Source organism: Scomber scombrus, chromosome 17 (genome assembly GCF_963691925.1).
Source record: "Scomber scombrus chromosome 17, fScoSco1.1, whole genome shotgun sequence".
In the NCBI taxonomy this organism is placed as follows: Eukaryota; Metazoa; Chordata; class Actinopteri; order Scombriformes; family Scombridae; genus Scomber; species Scomber scombrus.
Window position 1 is genome coordinate 10,871,955 of NC_084986.1, and position 20,353 is coordinate 10,892,307.

General features: G+C 41.1%; 1 protein-coding gene across 2 annotated transcripts; it reads left to right on the plus strand.

Annotated features, from left to right (window-relative positions):
• The first annotated feature begins 13,794 nt into the window (after positions 1-13,794).
• Positions 13,795-15,525, plus strand: LOC133997609 (homeobox protein OTX2-like). Of its 2 annotated transcripts, none has more exons than XM_062437272.1 (3): positions 13,795-13,906; positions 14,296-14,447; positions 14,902-15,525. In XM_062437272.1, the coding sequence occupies exons 1-3, from the start codon at positions 13,795-13,797 to the stop codon at positions 15,523-15,525; spliced, it is 888 nt and encodes a 295-aa protein (XP_062293256.1). The 2 variants fall into 2 exon arrangements, with proteins under 2 accessions (XP_062293256.1, XP_062293257.1); XM_062437273.1 differs by having other exon boundaries at positions 13,795-13,891.
• The last annotated feature ends 4,828 nt before the right edge of the window (positions 15,526-20,353 follow it).

The following is a 20,353-nucleotide window of genomic DNA, read 5'->3' on the forward strand; positions in this document are numbered from 1 at the left end:
TCTCTGGCATGGTTGGAGCCCCCTCAGTGAGTGAGGGTCCTGGGGCCCTTTAGACAGGCGCCAGCCCAGCAGGGAAGCAGAGACAATCACGCAGCACCAGATTCAATGCACAGAGATGGAGGGATGGAGGGAGATGAGGATTGAAGGGGAGTGGTGGGACAAAGAGCACAGTTGAGAAAGGTGGAGGACGTGACAAGGAGAAGAGAGAAGGTCCAGGTAGAAATGGAAAGAGCTGCTTGGGAACAAAAAAAAGACATGAGAAGCATGCTGAAAAGAGATGGGCGGAGAGGCAGAAAACGACAGTAGATCAAGAGGAGGTGAGAGGAAAAAGGAGTGAAAGGAAGAAAGAGCAAGCTAGAGAGAGATAGTATATATTCCCTCTGTAACAGTCTTTATCACCAGCCCAGATCGTGGCGTATGAACAGTGATCCAAGTCAACCATCTGCTGAGGCTAGATAAGCCTGGGAGAGCTGGGTATTGAGCTGTCACTCAGGGAGGAGCGCAGAAAAAGAAAGAGAGGAGGGGAGAGAGAAACAGAAGAGAAATAAAGACAGAACGCAGGGAGAGAGAGCAGTAGGGAGGGAGATAAAAGAGGGAGGGAGGGGTCTGTGCAAGGTAGGAAAATTCAAAGGAGAAGATTTGCGCAGACTGGAGAGCATCCGTCTTGTTTGGGAAAGACTTAACGTCAAATAGATGTCCGGCCCTGTCTAGCCTGATCTCGAAATAATCCTTCAGCTAATGAGAGGAACAATAAAAAGAGGCTATTTGATTGGTTTATATTTTTGTCAACCCACGTCTTCCATGTGCACGCATACACACTCGACTCTTGCACGGACACATACATCCACTCACATCATCCCACAGCTAATCATGCCACTAATGAGCCTGTTGTCTCTCTGTCACTAAAACACACACATACACACATATTCTCATGTCAATATCAGTACTAAAAAATGAATCTGTTTGCTGTTTAACTTTTCCTCAAATAACTTCATAATTCACAGGTTATCTTGGTCAAAAAAAGTGCGTCTCTGTCTCCGGGGAGTTGTTTCCTCCACTATCATAGTTGATTAGACACCTCTTCTGGTGGGGAGGATCCCCAGAGTGGAAGATGGGTTACTAGTTGATTAAGCCCATGTGCAGGTGATTAAGTTAAATCCCACTTAAACATACCCCCCTAAACCACTTACTGCATAACTATGAATTACATTATTCTGCTGTGTGTGAGTGTGAAGCAGAGACAGAGTGAGAAAGAGTGTCACATGATCATATATTTGGGTGATTTGTATCATTATTCCCTTGTTTTTTGACTTTTTCAAGGTGCGTAATCGCAGTTCATACATGAATCTGCGTGTTTGTGTTTATAGTGTGATACGGTGGTAGTACAGGGGGCGTGATTAAGGCTGGGAGGTGTAGGGGTGGAGTGGTGGAGGGTCAGGCCCGGGAGTGGGGGTTAGGAGGGGATTAGCCAGGGCCAGTTGGATCATTTTACAGGCAGAGGACCCCCCCCTCACCCTCTGCAGTCTCCTGGACAATGAGGATTAAACTCCTCTTGTTCCTCAACTCTGAAAACGGCAGGACGACAAAGACACTATTCCTCCTGGGTCCCTGGCTGTGGCTGGGAGCTGAGTTGCGGAGAGGAGGGAGGGAAGGAGTAAAGAGGAGGAGGAGGAGGGAGGGAGGCAGGAGGAGGCAGGGGGTCCATCATAAAATTAATCCCTTCACAGTTTCCTCTGGGTGCAAAGTGAGATATGAGGCAGACATGTCTAATGAAACGCTACAGTCATCTAAGGGCACAGCGATAAAAGCATATATTAAACTAATGGAGCTCGTTATTAGTGCTTCTATTAAGCGGATCGAGAGGGTTGTGCTCTCCTCTGGTGATCGGCATGGAAGATTAATCAATGCATGCTGTTCCAATAAAACTCCACCTTCCCACATTGCCCCTGTGTCAGAGCTCATACAGTCGTCATATGGCATAATTTAAGCTCGCACACTCATGATCTTCTTAGTCAAAACCATGCCTAGACTCACTGTCTATTTACAGTTAAGACTTAACGAATAGCTCAACAATTTTAGGAAGAATGCTTAATTGCTTTCTTGCTGAAGGGTTAGATCCATACCACTCTCATGTCTTCCCAATTAATATAACGCTACAGCCAACCAGCTGGGTTGCTTACTTTAGCATAAAGACTGGAAATGAGGAAACAGATAGCCTGGCTTTATCCGAAAGTAACAAAATCTGCCTGACAGAACCTCTGTCAACATTTGTTTGTGTAAGTGTTTATTGCATAAAACTCCAGGGAAGTCTGCTTCCCTGCTCCTAACCAAGAAATAGTCCCACATGTAAGCCCCCATAAAACCACAAATTTGCAATCAGCTAATTTACACTTGACTTATGTATGGATTAAACAAACAAGATATAATGTGGTAATTAGTGAGCTTCAGAGACGCTGTTAGGTGGATTTTCTTAAACCTACAGACAGAACCAGGCTAGTTGTTCCCTCCTGTTTCCAGTCTCAATGCTATGCTAAGCTAACCTGACCAGCTGGTTAGCTGTCGCTCCATATTTAATGGAAAATTATGAGCGGCATCTCATCTAAGTGCAACACGACAGAATGTTCCCTTAAAGACACTAATACCGGCCACAATATATCACTTAAGTGCTCTTTGTATCCAAAGTATCCGCAACTCAGAAAATTGAAAGATAAAGCCTGTGGAAAAGGCCCGTGTTGAGAGGTGTTGCTCATAGCCTGAGGCAAAGTGATTAAGTATCCCAGTGTGTCAAAGTGTCTACCGTAGGATGTGATACTGGGATAAATATGTGGCACAGTGTCTGACTTATGGAGAGAGACGGATTTGGTTGCCCTCAGTGTTTGAAATTACCATTACAGTAACAGTTACTGTTGCTTATAGAGAAAGAGAACAAAAGTAAATTTGTGATGTTGTGATGCTAAGGATCAAATTTACTGGTCAACATCCAAGTGAGAGGGACAATAAAAGAGGAAGACAAAAAAGGAGAAGTACTTGGTTTTAATCTGAGGAGAAAAAAAATTGAGGGAGTCAATATAAGAACGTAAAGAAACGAGTGAAAGAGAGAACTGAGGAGGAGGGCAAGTAGCACAACAGAACCAGGGGGAGTTAGAGGAGAGAGGAGAGGAGGGGGCTTTTATACAAAAAGCCTCTCTTTTACTTATAGAAAAAAAAGAGCAAAAGAAAAGCTTCTTCTCGCCTCCTGGACGCAGTGTCAAACCCAATCAGTGTCTGGCCTGGCAGTGCTGCTCGTCTCCCAGGCACCGGCTCACAATGGAGGCGAGCCACGGCCGCCACACCTCTCACTTCCAATCTGCATCCTCCAGGACAGGCCTGAGAGCAGGGGGCCGTGGGGAGGGACAACAATGCACCTCAAATGTTCAAAATTCTCATAAAAAAATCCCTGTGTGGTGAGAATTGGATTAGTGAGTAAAAGTAAGAAGAAAAAAACACTTCTAAAGTAGCTTTAGATCAGTTTGTGTCGATTTAGACAGTTAATATCAGATTTTATTGTTCAAGAGCTGGTGTAAATGTGGCTTAGGATAAAATGGCTGGGTGTAGGTAGAGCTATTGTTCTTAAAGATGTTCAATACAGGTGGAAAGAATGGGACTTAGTGTCAGGGTGTATACAAGTAAAGCCAAACACAAACATGGATAAACTGCTCTACGATTACAACGACCAACAACCCTTGAGCTGCGGAGTCCCGCGCTAATAAACGTGAGCAACAAGGCTTGATCCTTAAAAAAAAACCTCGCCACTCAAATAAAAAATGTCTATCTTGAATAGACACCCCCTAAATCGCATTGTTGAGCAAATCCTGTATTAAAAGGAAAGAGTTACTCTGCATTTATACTCTTGAAGACTTTAGTTAAGCCAGTGCCTCTGCCACTTTGCAGCGCGGGCTTCATCCAGCCTGAGTAAATCCGTCTCTCAATGGCGATTGGCTGAAGCCGAAGGGGCCATCTTTTTCACACGCTTCCTCACTCGGCACCCCCCACACCCCCTCTCAGCTAGTGTTTACCCGTCACCAAACAATGGCTGGTTACTGGCAATTAAACAGCATTTTCCGAGGAATCCGTGGCACTGGTCTAATGGCATTACTGTTGGATGATTCAATCCTTGAATAGTCAACAGGATTTTGCCTCTCACCAGGAAAATACTGCTTCATAGAATTACCCGTATTACATAGATTTACCCAAAGCTTATGATTCAGGGTTCACAGATTACTGCTCGACTAAAGATGGCGGGAGAAAGGAGTGATAGGCCAGGAGAATGATGACTCCAAGACCTCAGAGACTTCAGAAAACTGAGGATGTTTATCGAAAACCTTTGTCTTATTTAGAAAAATGACATCTAAATGCAAAGACGTGTTCTTTTAATGTTAACTGTATTTCTGACTCAGCCTTTAATATCCATTTGACGCTGCAAGTCTTGTAAAAAAGATTTACACAACAACATCTACAGTCGCAGCTCAACGACACACACACACGGACACACAAACATATAAGAGCCAAACTGCACATTGTGCCCTTTGACCTTCCATGGGTCGAGTCAGGCTGGGCAGCTCGGGGAACCAGGAAGACCGGCCAAGTCCATTATCTCACAATGAAGGGCTAATTACTGGGCCTGCAAGCCTCAAATCACACGGCAGCAGACTGCCTGTCTCTGTCCTCCGCTCACCCAACATCTTAATTGCTCTTTTATTCTCTCTGTGTTTTTACAGTGCCTCTCTCCCCAACTCGCCTCAGCCATTTCACACATAAAAGCAAGATGCTAATTGCCTGCTATGGAAATATTGGGCCTGTGATTAGCAAGGCGCAAGGTTTGGCTGGTTTGAGTTTCCCTGACTGTATGAGGTAGCGTCAAGCCAGCACGCCAGGCATAAAAAAAAATGAAGAAAAAAAAAGGAAACTGCAGTTATTGGCGTTGAAAAGAAAATTCATTTCTCTGTCATTCACATGCGGGGCAGGGTTGACAGTGCGAGGACTGTCATTGTGCTCCAGTGGCAATTTGTCAGACTGCACTGTTGGCAAAATGTTGATAGAAAATCCGCTTGAACAAAATTACAGGAAAATTAGCTCAGGCAGAGTTTGTGTATTGTTGACATTACTATGAGACAAATTATTTTTCCCCTTATACTTTAACTATTATGCACAACAGTGAGTCAAATGCACGGAGCCCAGTCTGGACCACTAACTGTCAAGCTAAGTTAATAACAGATAAAAACAGGATGGTCAAACACACAAAATTGGTTCATGAATTATTATCCAGGTATTGTGTTATTATCTATGATGAGTAATTTACCTGAATCCTCATTACGTTGTCCTTACTGACCCTGACTTATTATCTCAATCTAATAATGGACTCACATAATCATCTAATCAACAAGGGTTAGATTTAATAGACTCCATCTTCAGAGGAGTATAAATACAGTATGGAAATGAGGCCCAGTGGGGGAGTTTGCTTCAGCTTATGCTCTTTGTAACTCTTTAATTGGCTTTTTAATCTAAAAAACTGCTGCTTTTACAAGATATTTTCTTCACATTGTAATTGAGTAATGGTCAACTTTAACACATTTTTTTTTTTTTAATCAGTCTCTTTTTTCGCCAAAAAGCAAAGTTAAAAAAATGTGTGAAAATGTAATTTTATATTAGCACAGTATGCACATGGTGTATAATTATAGTATAGTATCAGAAAAAATGGAAATACACATAAAAGAGACAGATAAGACTAGAAGACATATAAAACAAGATTATATATAAAGAAAGTTGTAAAATCCTAAAGTCCAAAGAAACTAATTTCATTTCAAACACTGATTTGGCATCTCTGAGAGTCAGCAAGTGCAGCATCTTCCCCTCTACTAATTTTTTTTGCACTGTTGTTTGCATCAAAATTTGCATCTTTAGCAGGTTATTTCAGGAACGTTCCTGTGGTCTGAGTCACCTGCCATTTGACCTCAGACTTGTGACAGTTCCAAACCAAAGCTTTCGGAGAGCTTTGGCAGATATTGAAAAGGTCTTTCAGACACTTTCCTGCACCCCCAAGTGCGTTGTCCAAGTTGCTGGAAAAGATGGAGAAGAAGAGAGAGAGAGTCTAGCTTTCCCAACGGTGGGAGCAGTGGAGTGTTTGGTCAGTGCAGCGATTGGTGGAGTGGGGGAGTTCGGGGGGACAAGGGGGTGCAGGTCGGCTGTTCAAAGGCTGGCTTTTTGCATTGTTGGTCAGTTGGGGATTAAAGTCCTCTGTGCAGCAGAATAGGCCCTCTAATTAAAAAGGATAAGAAGGCAGAAAAATAGCGAGAGGCACGGGAGGAAGCAAAGAGAGAGGGGAGAGGGGAGAGCAAATTTGCGGAGAAAAGAAAGAAAAGAAAAACTGTTTTCAGTGTCATTCCTTGCAGCCGGGCCCATCGATTCAGACTGGATTAACTTTACACTCCTCCTTCTTATTTCTCCTCTTTTTCTTCTTCTCTCTTTCTGTATCAGTCTCTCCCTCTGTCTGTATCCTTCTGCTGCGATGCTGCAGTTTCCGAACTTTGAGCTCCACATGCACTTTATTATCTCAGCAGGACCCAAGTACAGTAAAACAACACATTCAGAGGATTTGGCTGGCGTCAACAATGCTTGATAAACGTATTTCTGGTTTGCAGCTATGGATCATGTAAAAACTTAAAATATATACTTTATAAATATATTCTTAACCAGAAAGAAACAACTTGATTTTGATCCTAGTGCAGATTTTACAAGAGTGAAAATGTGTGTGTGTGTGTGTGTGTGTGTGTGTGTGTGTGTGTGTGTGTGTGTGTGTGTGTGTGTGTGTGTGTGTGTGTGTGTGTGTGTGTGTGTGTGTGTGCTACTCACTATTTGCCGTCATCAGAATGTGAATAGAGGCCTGTGTGCTGTGTGCCCCAGATGCTGGCTGACAGTAGGTGGGCTGTTTGCCGTGGGGATGCCAGGTTGTGTTTTTGTTTGGCCCTCCTCTGTCCTGCCTGCCTCCCTCCCATCGCCCGGTGGGAGGTCTGGGGATTCTGGGGCTGGTCCCTGCTAACCAATACCCAGGTATGAGGTCTCTTAGTTTGGTTAACACTAGCTGTAGGCCATGGGAGGTTAACGAGGTACCAGCAGGGACAAGATATTCAACCCTCCCACGGGCAAACCACAAGTGGTGTATGTATCTCAATGAAGAACATGAATATGATATGATCTGGGCCATGTGGGAGTAGGTGCATAAAGGGTTAAATGATAATAATACTGCAGGTGCAATAGATGCACAGTTCACTGACACTCAGCCATCAAAGACATGTTTATTTTCTTTTAGTTTATGCACATCAGCTATTTAAAATGCTTGTTGCAATGATTGCAGGAATGCATTCAGTGAATTAGCAAACCGTCTTGACATAGTCGACCTTTGAGGCAATTGAGAGCCATTAATGGAGGAAGTGATCACAGCTTATCAACTGTGGTACATCATCCAATAGTATTTAACCATCCTATGTGAGAAATGATGAGGCAAAAATAGAAAGAAATACGTAAACTGTGCTAACTAAGCTTCACATTTCAGACACTTCAATAAATTGGGTAAATATAGTTCACAGTGAATAGGGAGTGATGTCAATGCCTTTACTGAATGAGACAATGACTGTAGAGCTGTAATTAGTTTATTAATTGATTATTTATTATCGAAACTGAGGACATCACTTTGGGTTCAGAGAAATTGCGGTTATAACGGTTATCATAAATTGCGACCCTAGATGAATGAACAAAATGCCATTAGGGCCCAGTACAGAGAAAATAGGAAGAAGTTTGAAGACTTATTGTGACCACCCAATGCTGCAAGTTTGATTAGCGGTTTGGTTGCCAGCTGCAGAAGTTCCTAAACTAGCCCTGTGAGTAGTGTCTTCATCATCAAGCCTCGAGCACGTCCTGAGTCACAAAGACACAGTGATGAATGTGTGACAGCGCCTTAAAACTACAACTGACATTTTGCAAAACTCACGGCTCTCTGTTTCGGTTGTTTTCCTCAGAAACACCTGCTGTTCAAAGCATACAGACTCTATTCACAACACAGTTCAATATCCACGGACGCTCACTTTGTGGTTCCTTATTGTAGAATTATCAATATTGCTACCTCCGCTATGCCTATCAATAAATCTATCAATGTGAGGTCTACAGTGCAGATGGCAAAAAGCAAACAGTTATAATGTCCAATACAGTTCTCTCTCTGTGTGTGTGTGTGTGTGTGTGTGTGTGTGTGTGTGTGTGTGTGTGTGTGTGTGTGTGTGTGTGTGTGTGTGTGTGTGTGTGTGTGTGTGTGTGTGTGTGTGTGTGTGTGTGTCAGTGTGTAACAGATGGGGTTGGTTGAGTGGGCCAAGTCATTGATTTGACCTTGAGATGGACAGCTGAAATGAACTGAAATGGTTGTTTCAAAAATGAAGGATCTGATAATGCTAGATTAGATGGATAGATAGATAGATAGATAGATAGATAGATAGATAGATAGATAGATAGATAGATAGATAGATAGATAGATAGATAGATAGATAGATAGATAGATAGATAGATAGATAGATAGATAGATAGATAGATAGATAGATAGATAGATAGATAGATAGATCTAGAGCTATAAAAAATAGGACTGCACTAACATGGTGTTTCCAAGTCAGTGCCAAGCTCTAAAATATTAAATAAAATATTAAACAGGAGGACATTGTCAATAAATTTAAACATCTCTAATTATTTTACAAGGTGTTTTTTTTGTAATTCACTTTTTGTTGCCTTTATGTCTCACAAAACAAAGACATTAACAGAAAAGACAACAACAATATAATGATAAAACTAAGAAATCAGGAAGAAAGGCTGGGAGGAAAACAAATAATATATATAATATAATGTAAGTAAATAAGTAAATAAATAAATAAACAAATACACAGTGTAAGCATTAGCATCACCTATCACATTACCGTCTCATGCACCAGTAATATACATGGTAAGTGACTATCTTTATTCATCACCTTCCATTTATACAGTTTATTAAGTGGGTTAGGGTCTAAAAATTATGTAAATCAATTCTATACTAATTGACCAAATATGGCATTAAAAATATGAAATAGTCCTTTTGTAGAGCTCATTTACTGCACGTTGATTCAAAATGTGAATCTGAAGACGTGCAGTGCCATTTCCACAACATTTCTTCAGATTTTTGTTATCTTTACTTGTCTGGAAACATACGTCCTGTTATGGGGAGCAAACAAAAGGCAGCTGGAGGAGGAGGCAGCACATCATATACAATATACATCATAGTTTCCTCATGCCAGCCAGTATTATCCAGCAGCCTACACTGTGAGAGAGTGCTATCTCAGTCCCACGATTCTTAGCCTTCACAAAGTCTCCGTAACAGCAGGAGAAACCGTGACTTCGTCAATTGGCCCGGAGACAGGAGGCGGGCATATTGCCACAGACATTAACAAGCGACTTCACCTTTTTACAACCGCGGCCCCGTTTAGCTGAAACGCTCCCCAGGGCTATTAGATATTTTTCCGATGAATTATATATCACAGCTGAAGATGAAAGCACTCTGTATGAGCCAAGAACATAGCTGCGGGACAACAAGAGGACCAAATGAGCCCGGTTAGGCTGTTTGTTTTATCATGGCTGTTGAGGGAAAATGGGAAAACTATAGAAAAAGCGGACCTGAAAAGGAGATTTATAAAAAAAAAAACAAAACTAAAAAAACCCCTCACTCTCAAAATGAAATCAGGCATATTTAACCTTTAGGTGATATTAACAAAATGTTTTCCCCCTAAGATTTTCCTTAAAATGGACAAAAAAGTTACTTTTCATGCCAGAAAATAATGTGATCACGTTTAATCTTAAACCAGAAGATAATCCATAAACTGGCTACTGTAAATGATTTTCAATAGAGTCCGTAGTTAAAGTGGTCATATTGATTTTAGGCTTGTCTAACAACACACCAGCCTCGCAGTCTGTTCATCTGGCATGTAGACTCCTAATTAGTCCTCTAACCTGCTGGTTGTTTGGGAGACTCAATCAAGACCTTCATTAGGGGTCAAAACCAGTTTAAACATTCAAATTCACTCTGATTTTGCCGGATTCAAAACGATCACTGGGGCCTATACAGAGATGAGTATGTATAAACACAGCACAGGCGTTTATCTAATACCAAAATGAAACTTTTCCCCCCTTGACGCAAATGAGAGGGGTGTGACGGTGAGGTGGGGGTGACAGGCGGAGGTAGAACTACACAAATGTAAACGTGATACACGCCAACAGTGCGTCGACAAAATACGTTTTCGAGTCATGTGTAAAAGAAAAACATAATACAAAAAGCATTATTTAGGTTGTGGTATTTTGAATTTAAACAGAGAGAGAAAGAGGGGGAGGTGTGTGTGTTTGTTTGTGTGTGTGTGTGTGTGTGTGTGTGTGTGTGTGTGTGTGTGTGTGTGTGTGTGTGTGTGTGTGTGTGTGTGTGTGTGTGTGTGTGTGTGTGCAGCTTCACGGGCCATTTTTTAAATCCCCTTTGGTTACAGAATCAAACCGTGACAGATCTCCAAGTTATTTTCACCTCTAAACACAGCAATGCTTCAGTTTTGCTTGCTCAGCTTATTCTGACGATAAAATATAGCTTCTTTTTTCCCCTTAATTCACACAGCTTCCCATTTTGAGGATAAAGACAGGGCTGATTGTTAATTGTTGCTTGGTTCTGATTGGCTGCTTTTCAATTGGTCAAGTCCTTGCAGCTCTACTGCACCCGGGTGCCGACTTTTGAAGCAGACCTGTAAAGATAGATGTTATTTGCTATTAATATAATGTCTAATTATTACTGAAAAATGTTGTTAGATATTTGATTTTGTTTAAATAACACTACACATGCCTTCATACTGAATAATCAGAGGTACTTTGGAGTTGATGTTGCCACCAACAGGCCACTTTTACTCCAGCTGCATCCTTTCACACATCTGCCCATCATCTTTTCTCTCATTTCCATTGGCTGCTAAAATTCCTCACCAGTCTCTCTCTCTCTACATAAATACCGAGCATCTCCTGGTATTAACGGCATCCAACAAGCTCACCCGGGAGAAATCTAATCAAAGCCGCTTTATATTACCCTGCTCTGCCGAGGAGAGGCTTTTTAGAGGAGAAACTGCTTCAGAACCGAGAAGTAAGCGCTTTATTTAACTATTAAAGGTGACATTTTCTCTTGTGATTCAGTGGAGATGAGTTGTTGTATTTTTTCATAAAGCTGCATGAGGTGGAAATGAGGGTTGATGCAGACGGGGAGATAATTGGGGAGGCGTGTTTTTTTTAAAAAGGAAACTTTTTCTCCCTCTCTGCTTTCTGATCCTGCGGGCTGCATGCTCCCAGCAAAGAGGCATTCAACCGACTAATAGCAGCACAGTGGACCAGTCCACAACTTCAAATAATGCGCACTAACTGCTGCGTGTTTGCAGCGCTCAGGCAGAGAGGAGAGGGAGGGGTTCTACTAAAGTCAAACTGTAAGATGACAGCGTTTATGTTAATGTTAAATCACATATCAAATTCATATCAGCCTAAATATTTCACTTTTGGAAAGTTAAACTGATTAGAAAGTTCAATTCTGAATACGACAATAATAATCATAATAATTACAAATGGTCTATTTTTATTTATTGCTGAATTTTGACAATAAAATTAAAAACAAAATTATGGGAAAATGTTCATATAAGCTAATTCCATTGCAAACATACACTAATACTAATTCTAATACTACTTCTACTACTAATAATAATAATAATAATAAAGGTCCATATGAACGTGCCAGTTTGGGAAAGTGAGTTGTATGGTTGTTATGGTGGTAGTGGGGGGTGAAGAGGGGGGTGTGTGTGTGAGGGGGGGGGGGGGGGGGGGTGGTTGTCTGGCAGTCAGCTGGTCTGATAAATACAATGCCAGTCTTTGTTTAATTTTCGTGACGCAGAAAATTAAGGAGGCCTGAATGCGAGTCGTGGCTGGCGTCCTGTAATCAGGCCAACGCGTGCCATCCGGATTATCTCGTTAATTTCTTACAGAAAGACGAAAAAAAAATCCTGTAGCCAATAATAATTAATGACTGGGTATTTATTATTGAACGGGTGTGGAGCAACCGGTAGCTGGGGGTCTGGGTTAGTTAAAAAAAAAAAAAAAAGGTGACAGATTGAGTATAGGAGTGGCCGTTATTGGCTGTATAAAAAGTAGTGGTCAGCTGAAGAGAGGAGCACCCCGGGGTCCTGGGAGCTTTACTCTACAGGTAGGTGTCACAGAAAAATTAGCTATTAGAGAAAGGAAATATGAGACCCATTAAAAGGATAGATTTCTGTGTTTCCATTGCTTTTAGTTATTTTTTCTCCCAGTAGGCCTAAACCAAAAAATATATAATGCATTTAATAATGAATATAATATAAGGTAAGGATGTCTATGCTGTGAGCTAAAATGAATTTACACAATTAGACATATGCATGCTCAATTTCCAATGTTAGCATTTTTATCTCGCAAATGTGACCTTTTTCCTCCCCATGAATTACAAAATATAATATTGTAATGGGAAAGCTAAATATACTTTGTTTTTTTTTTATGTTATTAAGCCTATGCTGCTCCTGTTTTTGCAATTGTAAAACCTAGGCTACCTTTATCGTTCAGTTAGGCTATATTAAGATCTTACAGATAAGCTGTCCCTTGAACTGACAATCATATGTTTTATGTAAAATAAAAGGTTGAATACGTGTTTTTCCGTATTTCAACGCTATACCTCCCTGTTTGTTTAGATTAAGATTAAGTGCTCCCCTCTAATCAACACCTTAAGATAGTCTCACCTTCCAAATCTAATTACCGGGAGCAATTCATTAGTGAAGGAGGGGGGGGGGAATCACCCCGAGGAGTGTCAATAATATGTCAGAATTAGCCTCCACTTTGGGGAATGCCTCCGTGTTTCTAATTATTTGCTAAACTTGTCCTTCTTATTTTAATTTGGTCACATTTGAATGTACAAGGGTTTGAGTGGAAACACACAAAAGGCCGCAGATATAGAAATGAAAATGCTCGGTTGTATCTGAATGAGCGCTCAGTTTGCAGTATTGGCTTCTTTGTTTGTTCCCTAAAGTCTTTTGTTATCAGCATTACTTATCGGTCAACAGTGGGCTTTGTTTCTGCAAATGCAGCCCCCCTCCCAACCCAATCAGCTGTCTATTTAGCTTCGCCTAACTTGCATGTGGGTATATGCTAATTGAGTGCCCGGTTGGGGCCCAACGAGTGTGCGCATTTTAACGACAATGTTTTGTTTTTGGTGGTACTAGGAGAGGAGGAGAGGAGTGTGTTTTGGGGGGTAATAAGGGGCGGGGCTATAGTAACTGTTGGGATGTGTGTGTCTGTGTGTGTGTGTGTGGTAGGGGGTGGGGGGGTGTGATGGCGTAAACGCCTGTCAGCCAGACAGAGCATCCTCACTACAGCAGGACAGCTGGGGGTCTCCACTAGGCTTTAAGAGCCCTGCAAGACCAAGGACGCCCACTTCTCCAAACCCACCGCGGTGCGTAAAGGCTGAGCGTAAAAACCAGCGGACGCAAACGAATCCAAACCATCTCTTTAAAAGATAACGTTTATTTTTTCCTGTTCTGTGTCCTGCTTCAGATTGACCTGGACCTGGTGAAATACCAAACGGAGACGCGTGAGGATTAAAACACAATTTTTCTGCCCTATTTTTCTATTTTTTCCTCATCGGTGCCCCGATCGTCCGGCCGCAGCATGATGTCCTATTTGAAGCAGCCGCCCTACACGGTGAACGGACTGAGTTTATCTACCTCAGGAGTGGACCTGCTGCACCCTTCAGTGGGATATCAAGGTAGTAAATCTCACGGTGCAACTATTTTCGTTAGTAGAGACTACTTTGGCAAATATAAATATTATAATTCGTCTGTTTTAAATATTAATAAAGAATTGTTACATCTGATACACAACATGAAATCATTATAACTTTCCAACCATTTGAATTAATCAACACAGGTCTTTTTTTCAATTTGTACATTAATAGCTCAAAATTATCAAGTTTTAAAGTCACTTTTTTCTTCATTATGTTCATCTATAATAAAACCTGCTTTTACCATTATAATATAGGGTCATGCTTTGAGATCTATTCTATTTCTGGCACACTATTATATGTTTTAAATAAGATGATGGTGCCTTTAAAGTCAAGCTTTATTTTGTTTCTTATTTTAATAACCATTTCTCACCCTCTCTTCTTATCAGGAACACCTCGCAAACAGAGGAGAGAGAGGACGACCTTCACCCGGGCCCAGCTCGACCTGCTGGAGAGTCTGTTCGGCAAGACTCGATATCCTGACATCTTCATGAGAGAGGAGGTGGCCTTAAAGATCAACCTGCCTGAATCCAGAGTGCAGGTGAGTCTCCAACACAAACACCACCTGACCCACACAGTCCAATTCAGCAACAGTAGATTAATTTCAATTCGCCCATAAAAGGTGCCACTTGAGGGCAAAGTCCTCTCCATTGTTGAAGGAGCATTGAGTCACTTCTTCAGATCACATTGGGTCTTTCTTGTTAAGTGATCCCAGTGTGAACTGCTCACAAACGCATTGTATAATTGACCCACTACTATTTGGATAATGGAGTTTATACATCCCATAATAATGCTTATAGTAGCCTATAGGAAACTGGCTGGTGAATTAATAAAATGGACAGTCAGGGAAATATATTCCTAAAGATCCATACATCCCTGAGAATGTGAAATGACTCATTTAACCATTTTAAGGATTTTTGTTTTAAATTGGAAACTGTTAAATTAAGATTTCTTTACAGAAAATGAAATTAATCCAACTGAACATTTTCTTGCAGGTATGGTTTAAAAACAGACGAGCTAAACATCGCCAGCAGGCCCAGCAAACCCAAAGTGGAGTGCAGAGCAAAGCTGTCAGCAAGCCGGTGAAAAAGAAAGGCTCTCCGGTCCGAGAGGCCAGCTCAGAGAGCGGAGCCAGCGGACAGTTCACGCCGCCCTCGAGCGCCTCACTCCCAGCTGTGAGCAGCAGCGCGGCGCCGGTCTCTATTTGGAGCCCGGCCTCCATCTCCCCGCTCTCCGACCCGCTGTCTACCTCCTCCTCCTGCATGCAGCGCTCTTACCCCATGACCTACACCCAGGCGTCGGGCTACAACCAGGGCTACACGGGCTCCTCGTCCTACTTCACCGGGATGGACTGCGGCTCCTACCTTTCGCCTATGCACCACCAGCTATCCGCCGCGGGCTCCGCCATGAGCCCCATGGGCACCAACGGGGTATCCAGCCACCTGAGCCCCGCGTCCTCCCTCTCCTCGTCGGCGTACGGAGCAGCGGGGCTGGGCTTCAGTGGCGCTGCAGACTGCCTGGACTATAAGGACCAAACAGCTTCCTCATGGAAGCTCAATTTCAACGCGGATTGTTTGGATTACAAAGACCAAGCAGCGTGGAAATTTCAAGTGTTGTGAAAGGACATAATGAACAGGACAATTTTCACAGACTGCAGACTATAGGCTACAGGCAAATAAAGCCCAGACTTGGGAGGTTTTTCCACCACTAGGCCCCAGCTTCAGAGCAGGACTGCCAACCGGCTGTCTCACTTGTTGGGTTAACTTATTGAACATTCAGACTGACTTCTACCCAACTTTGATCAAGGACACGGAACAAATTTGCTGACCAAAAGGAAAAAAGGATCAAGAGAGCAAAAGATCCGAGCTTAACTTGGTTGAGTTAGAGGAATAGGTCAGGTTTTCTTATAAGCTCCTTAAAGACTCCCCTCTCTTGTCTTTTTTTAAAATTTTGTTGGCACGCGGAAGGGCCCCTTTGATCAAAGCGTTGTGCGTGCGTGTGTGTGTGTGTGTGTGTGCGTGCGTGCGTGCGTGCGTAAAAGAAAGTGTGTGGGAGCAGCTCTGACATGAACCTGGATGCACTATTTAATTTATGAGAAATATGTTTTAAGACTAGTTATAAGAGACAATCAGCCCGTTTGCGTGTGCTCATAAATGTCCTTTATGTGTTTTTGAATTATTATTTTCACCCCTGTGTTAGATTATTCTTTAAAGTTGTGATTCTTTGTAGGCTACTACCTGTATGCGCCACAGCCAGCTGTCAATTTGATAGTTTTTATTTCCATGTCTCGAGTGTTTAAATGATAAATTATTATAAGGACGTTTAGTTGAACGATGAAATATGGGTGAAATATGAGTAAATCAATCAAGCAGCAAGCAGGGTCCATTTGAGCTGTATACAAAGCGGCGAGGAGACCACAAACACACTAAATAACAATAAAGATCACTTGACCTGACCCAATACTGTGCCTGCATGTGTAAATCCATTGAAATCTCCTGTCTTTATTCCAGTTTTTATCACAAGTTCCTCCACACAACACCACAACATACCAACAAGCCTGTCCTCCACAGATTATTAATGATTTAACACACTTTTTGTTGGTTTGACATATATTTTACTGACCGCCATTAAACGTGTCAGTTTGATCTTTGACTTTGAGATGATCAACAAAATGTAATATATTAGTTCTACCACTACATCACAGCCTATAATGTCCACGATTGCCTGGACCGACAGGAATGTGAATTATGAGAGAGAGCTATGTTAATCCCGCCTCATAAAGAGGATAATCCAACATTTTTATTGACGGCTGCTCTTTGGTTCACACGGAGAAATGTATGTGAATGAGCTGAAACTTCTGCGAGGGGCAAAAAGTCCGAGGGGCAAAAAAAGAGAAAGAGTTTAAAGACAAACTGCCACGTGTTATATAAGCAAAACAAATCAGAAAAGCACCAATAAGTGGATTTTCTTAAAGACAACATCATCACTAATAGGAGAGTAATTGCTAAAACAAAATATATTGAGAATCCTATATCCAAATTATATTAAGTCTCATATTATGTCAACAAAATGATAAAAAGACAAAACAATCTCTATTAAATCAGTTTATCGCACCCAGACATCTGTTGCAGGGATTGTGATATGACGGATTGTGATATGACATATTGCGGACATAAACCCGGACATGCTGAGGGTTTTTTTAGGGTTTTTTTTAGGAAGAGACATGAGAGCCTGAGCAGGTCCAGAAGCCTCGTGCGTGGATTAAAGCAGAAGGCTCGTGCTATCCGTCTAATTAGGATGTGACAGGAGAGGCTTCATATAGTGACTTCTGAAGGGCTTTGTTGTCCATTTGACCCCCCAATTAGTAACAAATGACACACACGATTAAAAAGAACCGACTATGAAGAAATCTACTCATGTCACATTGTTATCTTTATTGTTAGTAAAGCTTTTAAATCAGTCACATTTTTAAGGACCTGAAGTTGGCACAAGCCTTATCATGATCATATAGAAAATTTAAAATCTTAACCAAAAAAAAGAAGACATTAAATCAGTTGTAAAAGTGATGTGCAGCTAAAATAAATTTCAGTATAGAATATAGAATAATGAAGCTTTATGAGAGGGAAATATCCTGCAGTCCCATCCAATGGCGTAGATGAATAAAACAGTCAAATAAATGATTAGAGCTTATATCGATTTTTCTTAAATTCTCTGACTGAAAATCATATAGATAATATATGTTTAGGACTATAAGTAGTCCTCTTTTTTTTTTTCTTAATCCACGAGTCATATTCAAAGCTTCAACAGGTCTAATAGACGTCAGCTTTGAGCAGTCAGTCAGTGTCCCTGCAGCAGGAGGACCGGGGCCCTCGAGTATCCATTCGGTTTTAATTAAGCACAAGCAGCACTAAAGGGGACATATGGGTCCGGCAGACGCGCTTCATTAATCCTCTCATCGCATTTGAGGATGTTAAACAATAAAAAAAGAAAGAAGAGGAGCCACGGAAGCCTCTTCTTGGCCGAGGCGACCGCACATTTTGTCGCCCTGAGGCAGGGCTTTCCCAAGCGGCTCCACTTCACCGTGCATGGTCCGGGATTTCCAGTCCAGGTTTCCCCGCCGGCGGAGAGGGAATCCAACGCCGGAGGGGTGCCTCTGTCCCGCATTACAGCGGCCAAGGAGCCCTTATTTAAAACTACAACAGGCCTTCTCTACAGTTCAGCTGCTGAGAATAATAATAATAATAATAATAATAATAATAATAATGATAATGATAATGATAATGATAATGATAATGATAATAATAATAATAATAATAATAATAATAATAATGTAACACCAGAAGTTAGGATACTTTTTATTTTCATTAATCCTACTGATGAGTGTTTACCTGCTGGGCTCACTACTGCAGCCTGTAACATGGTGAAATATTCAATAAAGGGCAAATCAAATGACAGTTTTTCTAAAACACTGTCAGCCTTGTAATAAATATCTTCATTGCCCCAAAACATACTGTATTACAGTATATTACTGTCATTGCACAGTGTGTGTAATAATATGCTTATTTGGTTCTTTTAGGTTTTCATTTATTTAATAGTATTTTTATGACTTTTTATTGCATTTATCTACCAAATCTACTTTAGAAATAATGCAATTGTTCATTAGGTTAATTAAATACAAACCGCATCAGTTTAAAAGGACATTAATAGTGTTTAAAAAAACAGGGGAGAAGTTGAATTAAGATTGTATTGTAAAAAAAAAAAAAAAAAAAAAAAGCATAAAAGCCCTGTCAGGATTACCTCAGTTAACACAACTATCACATCAGCAACTAAAGCTTAAAAGCCTTAAAATTACAGAGAAGTTGCCTGTTTTTCACCATGTGTTTGAAGTGAAAAATGCTCACAGCACTCCTTATTGGTGATGACCTGCTGTGTAATATTTGTAGCTTGGCTTCGAAACAACATTTTGTTGCATCCCTAATTATACAGCTCCTTCTAAGTTAACCAGAACATTTATGGACTGATATGGGGTTTTTTTTGTCAGACCAGTACAACAGGCTTAGTGTGAGCAGACCAATATGTCATTTATTGTCTGGAGAAGAGAAGAAAGGCATGATGTAAAACATCAAGATATGTTTTTCATGAACAATTCATGATTTGAACCATTTAAACAAGCCTATCCGGGTGATTTTAAGTAGGCTATGTTATTATCAGCTGTACAATGTCACTGACAGGCATATGACTTTAAGGAATTAGTGAAAGTATTAGGGCAACTGTAACTGCCATTTGGTAAAGTGGGATATGGACCTGATTTCTTAACAGCAGGTGCATAAAATAAGCGGCAGATAAACCAAATAGACTTTCTTTTATGAAAAAAAAAAACAGAACGTAACAGATAAACGGCCAATTTGCCGGTGAGAATATAACTGAAGACTATTGTTATGCATAAGTATGTGTCCTACATTCCCAGGGAGGCAATGTCTATAACATATCAACACACCAACACATACATAATTCATCTGCGACAACAGCAGTCATGGAATCTCATTTAAATGAATGAAACAATAGCGTTTCTGTACTCCTGTCAGACTGGCGGTTGAGGAATATGGTAAATGGCTACAAGTACACAGCGTTAACACTTCGTGACCCTCTGCATCCGTGTTAAACCGTGTAATATGTAGAGTGATTTCATCTCATGGATTACACAATTTGATGAGATTAAACGCGATGGCGCACAGTAAATGTTGCCATGTGAGGTTTTAAATGGGACTTAAAGCAATGCAAAATGTCCTTTTAATTGCTCTGAATGCAGAAACAGGGGTTGACTTTAAAGTAGGTGCAGCTGAAATCATGTTAAATTGACTTTCATTTACTGTAAACTGTCTTTATTCTGGCTTAATGTGCAACAAAGTAGGAGTCACTGAGCTGTGACAAAGTGGGCCAAAGTTCATATGAAACTGTGAGTAAATGCAGTACAGTGACCTGAAGGTTTTTTGTGTGTGGCTATAACAAGAACATGTGAACATAACATTGCAATTATCACCAATATATTATGCATTAAACATCATGAGTGCCGTTGACTGAGTCGGATTTTGTCACCATGGAGAGTTCGGTGTTATTGTGCATAAAACCAGGATCGTGTGGGTGTATTACAAGGTTTATTTGGCTTTCTTCCAATTTATGGCGGAAATTGCTGCAGAAAATGTTTACAAACTGGACCTCCTGAGTGCTGCTGCAATAATAATGGCCGCTTTCACCTTCTGTTGATGCTATTTTTGTATTAGAACCATGGCACGCTGCATGCATCTTTTTAATTTTCATTGGTGACAGTGACACAAACACAAAGCCAATTTTTAATACAGGATTGAAAGATCATCAGTAATCATTTACAGCTTCTTTGTGAGCATCTGCAGATCATATCATGTGTGAGTACATTGTACACTTGTATAT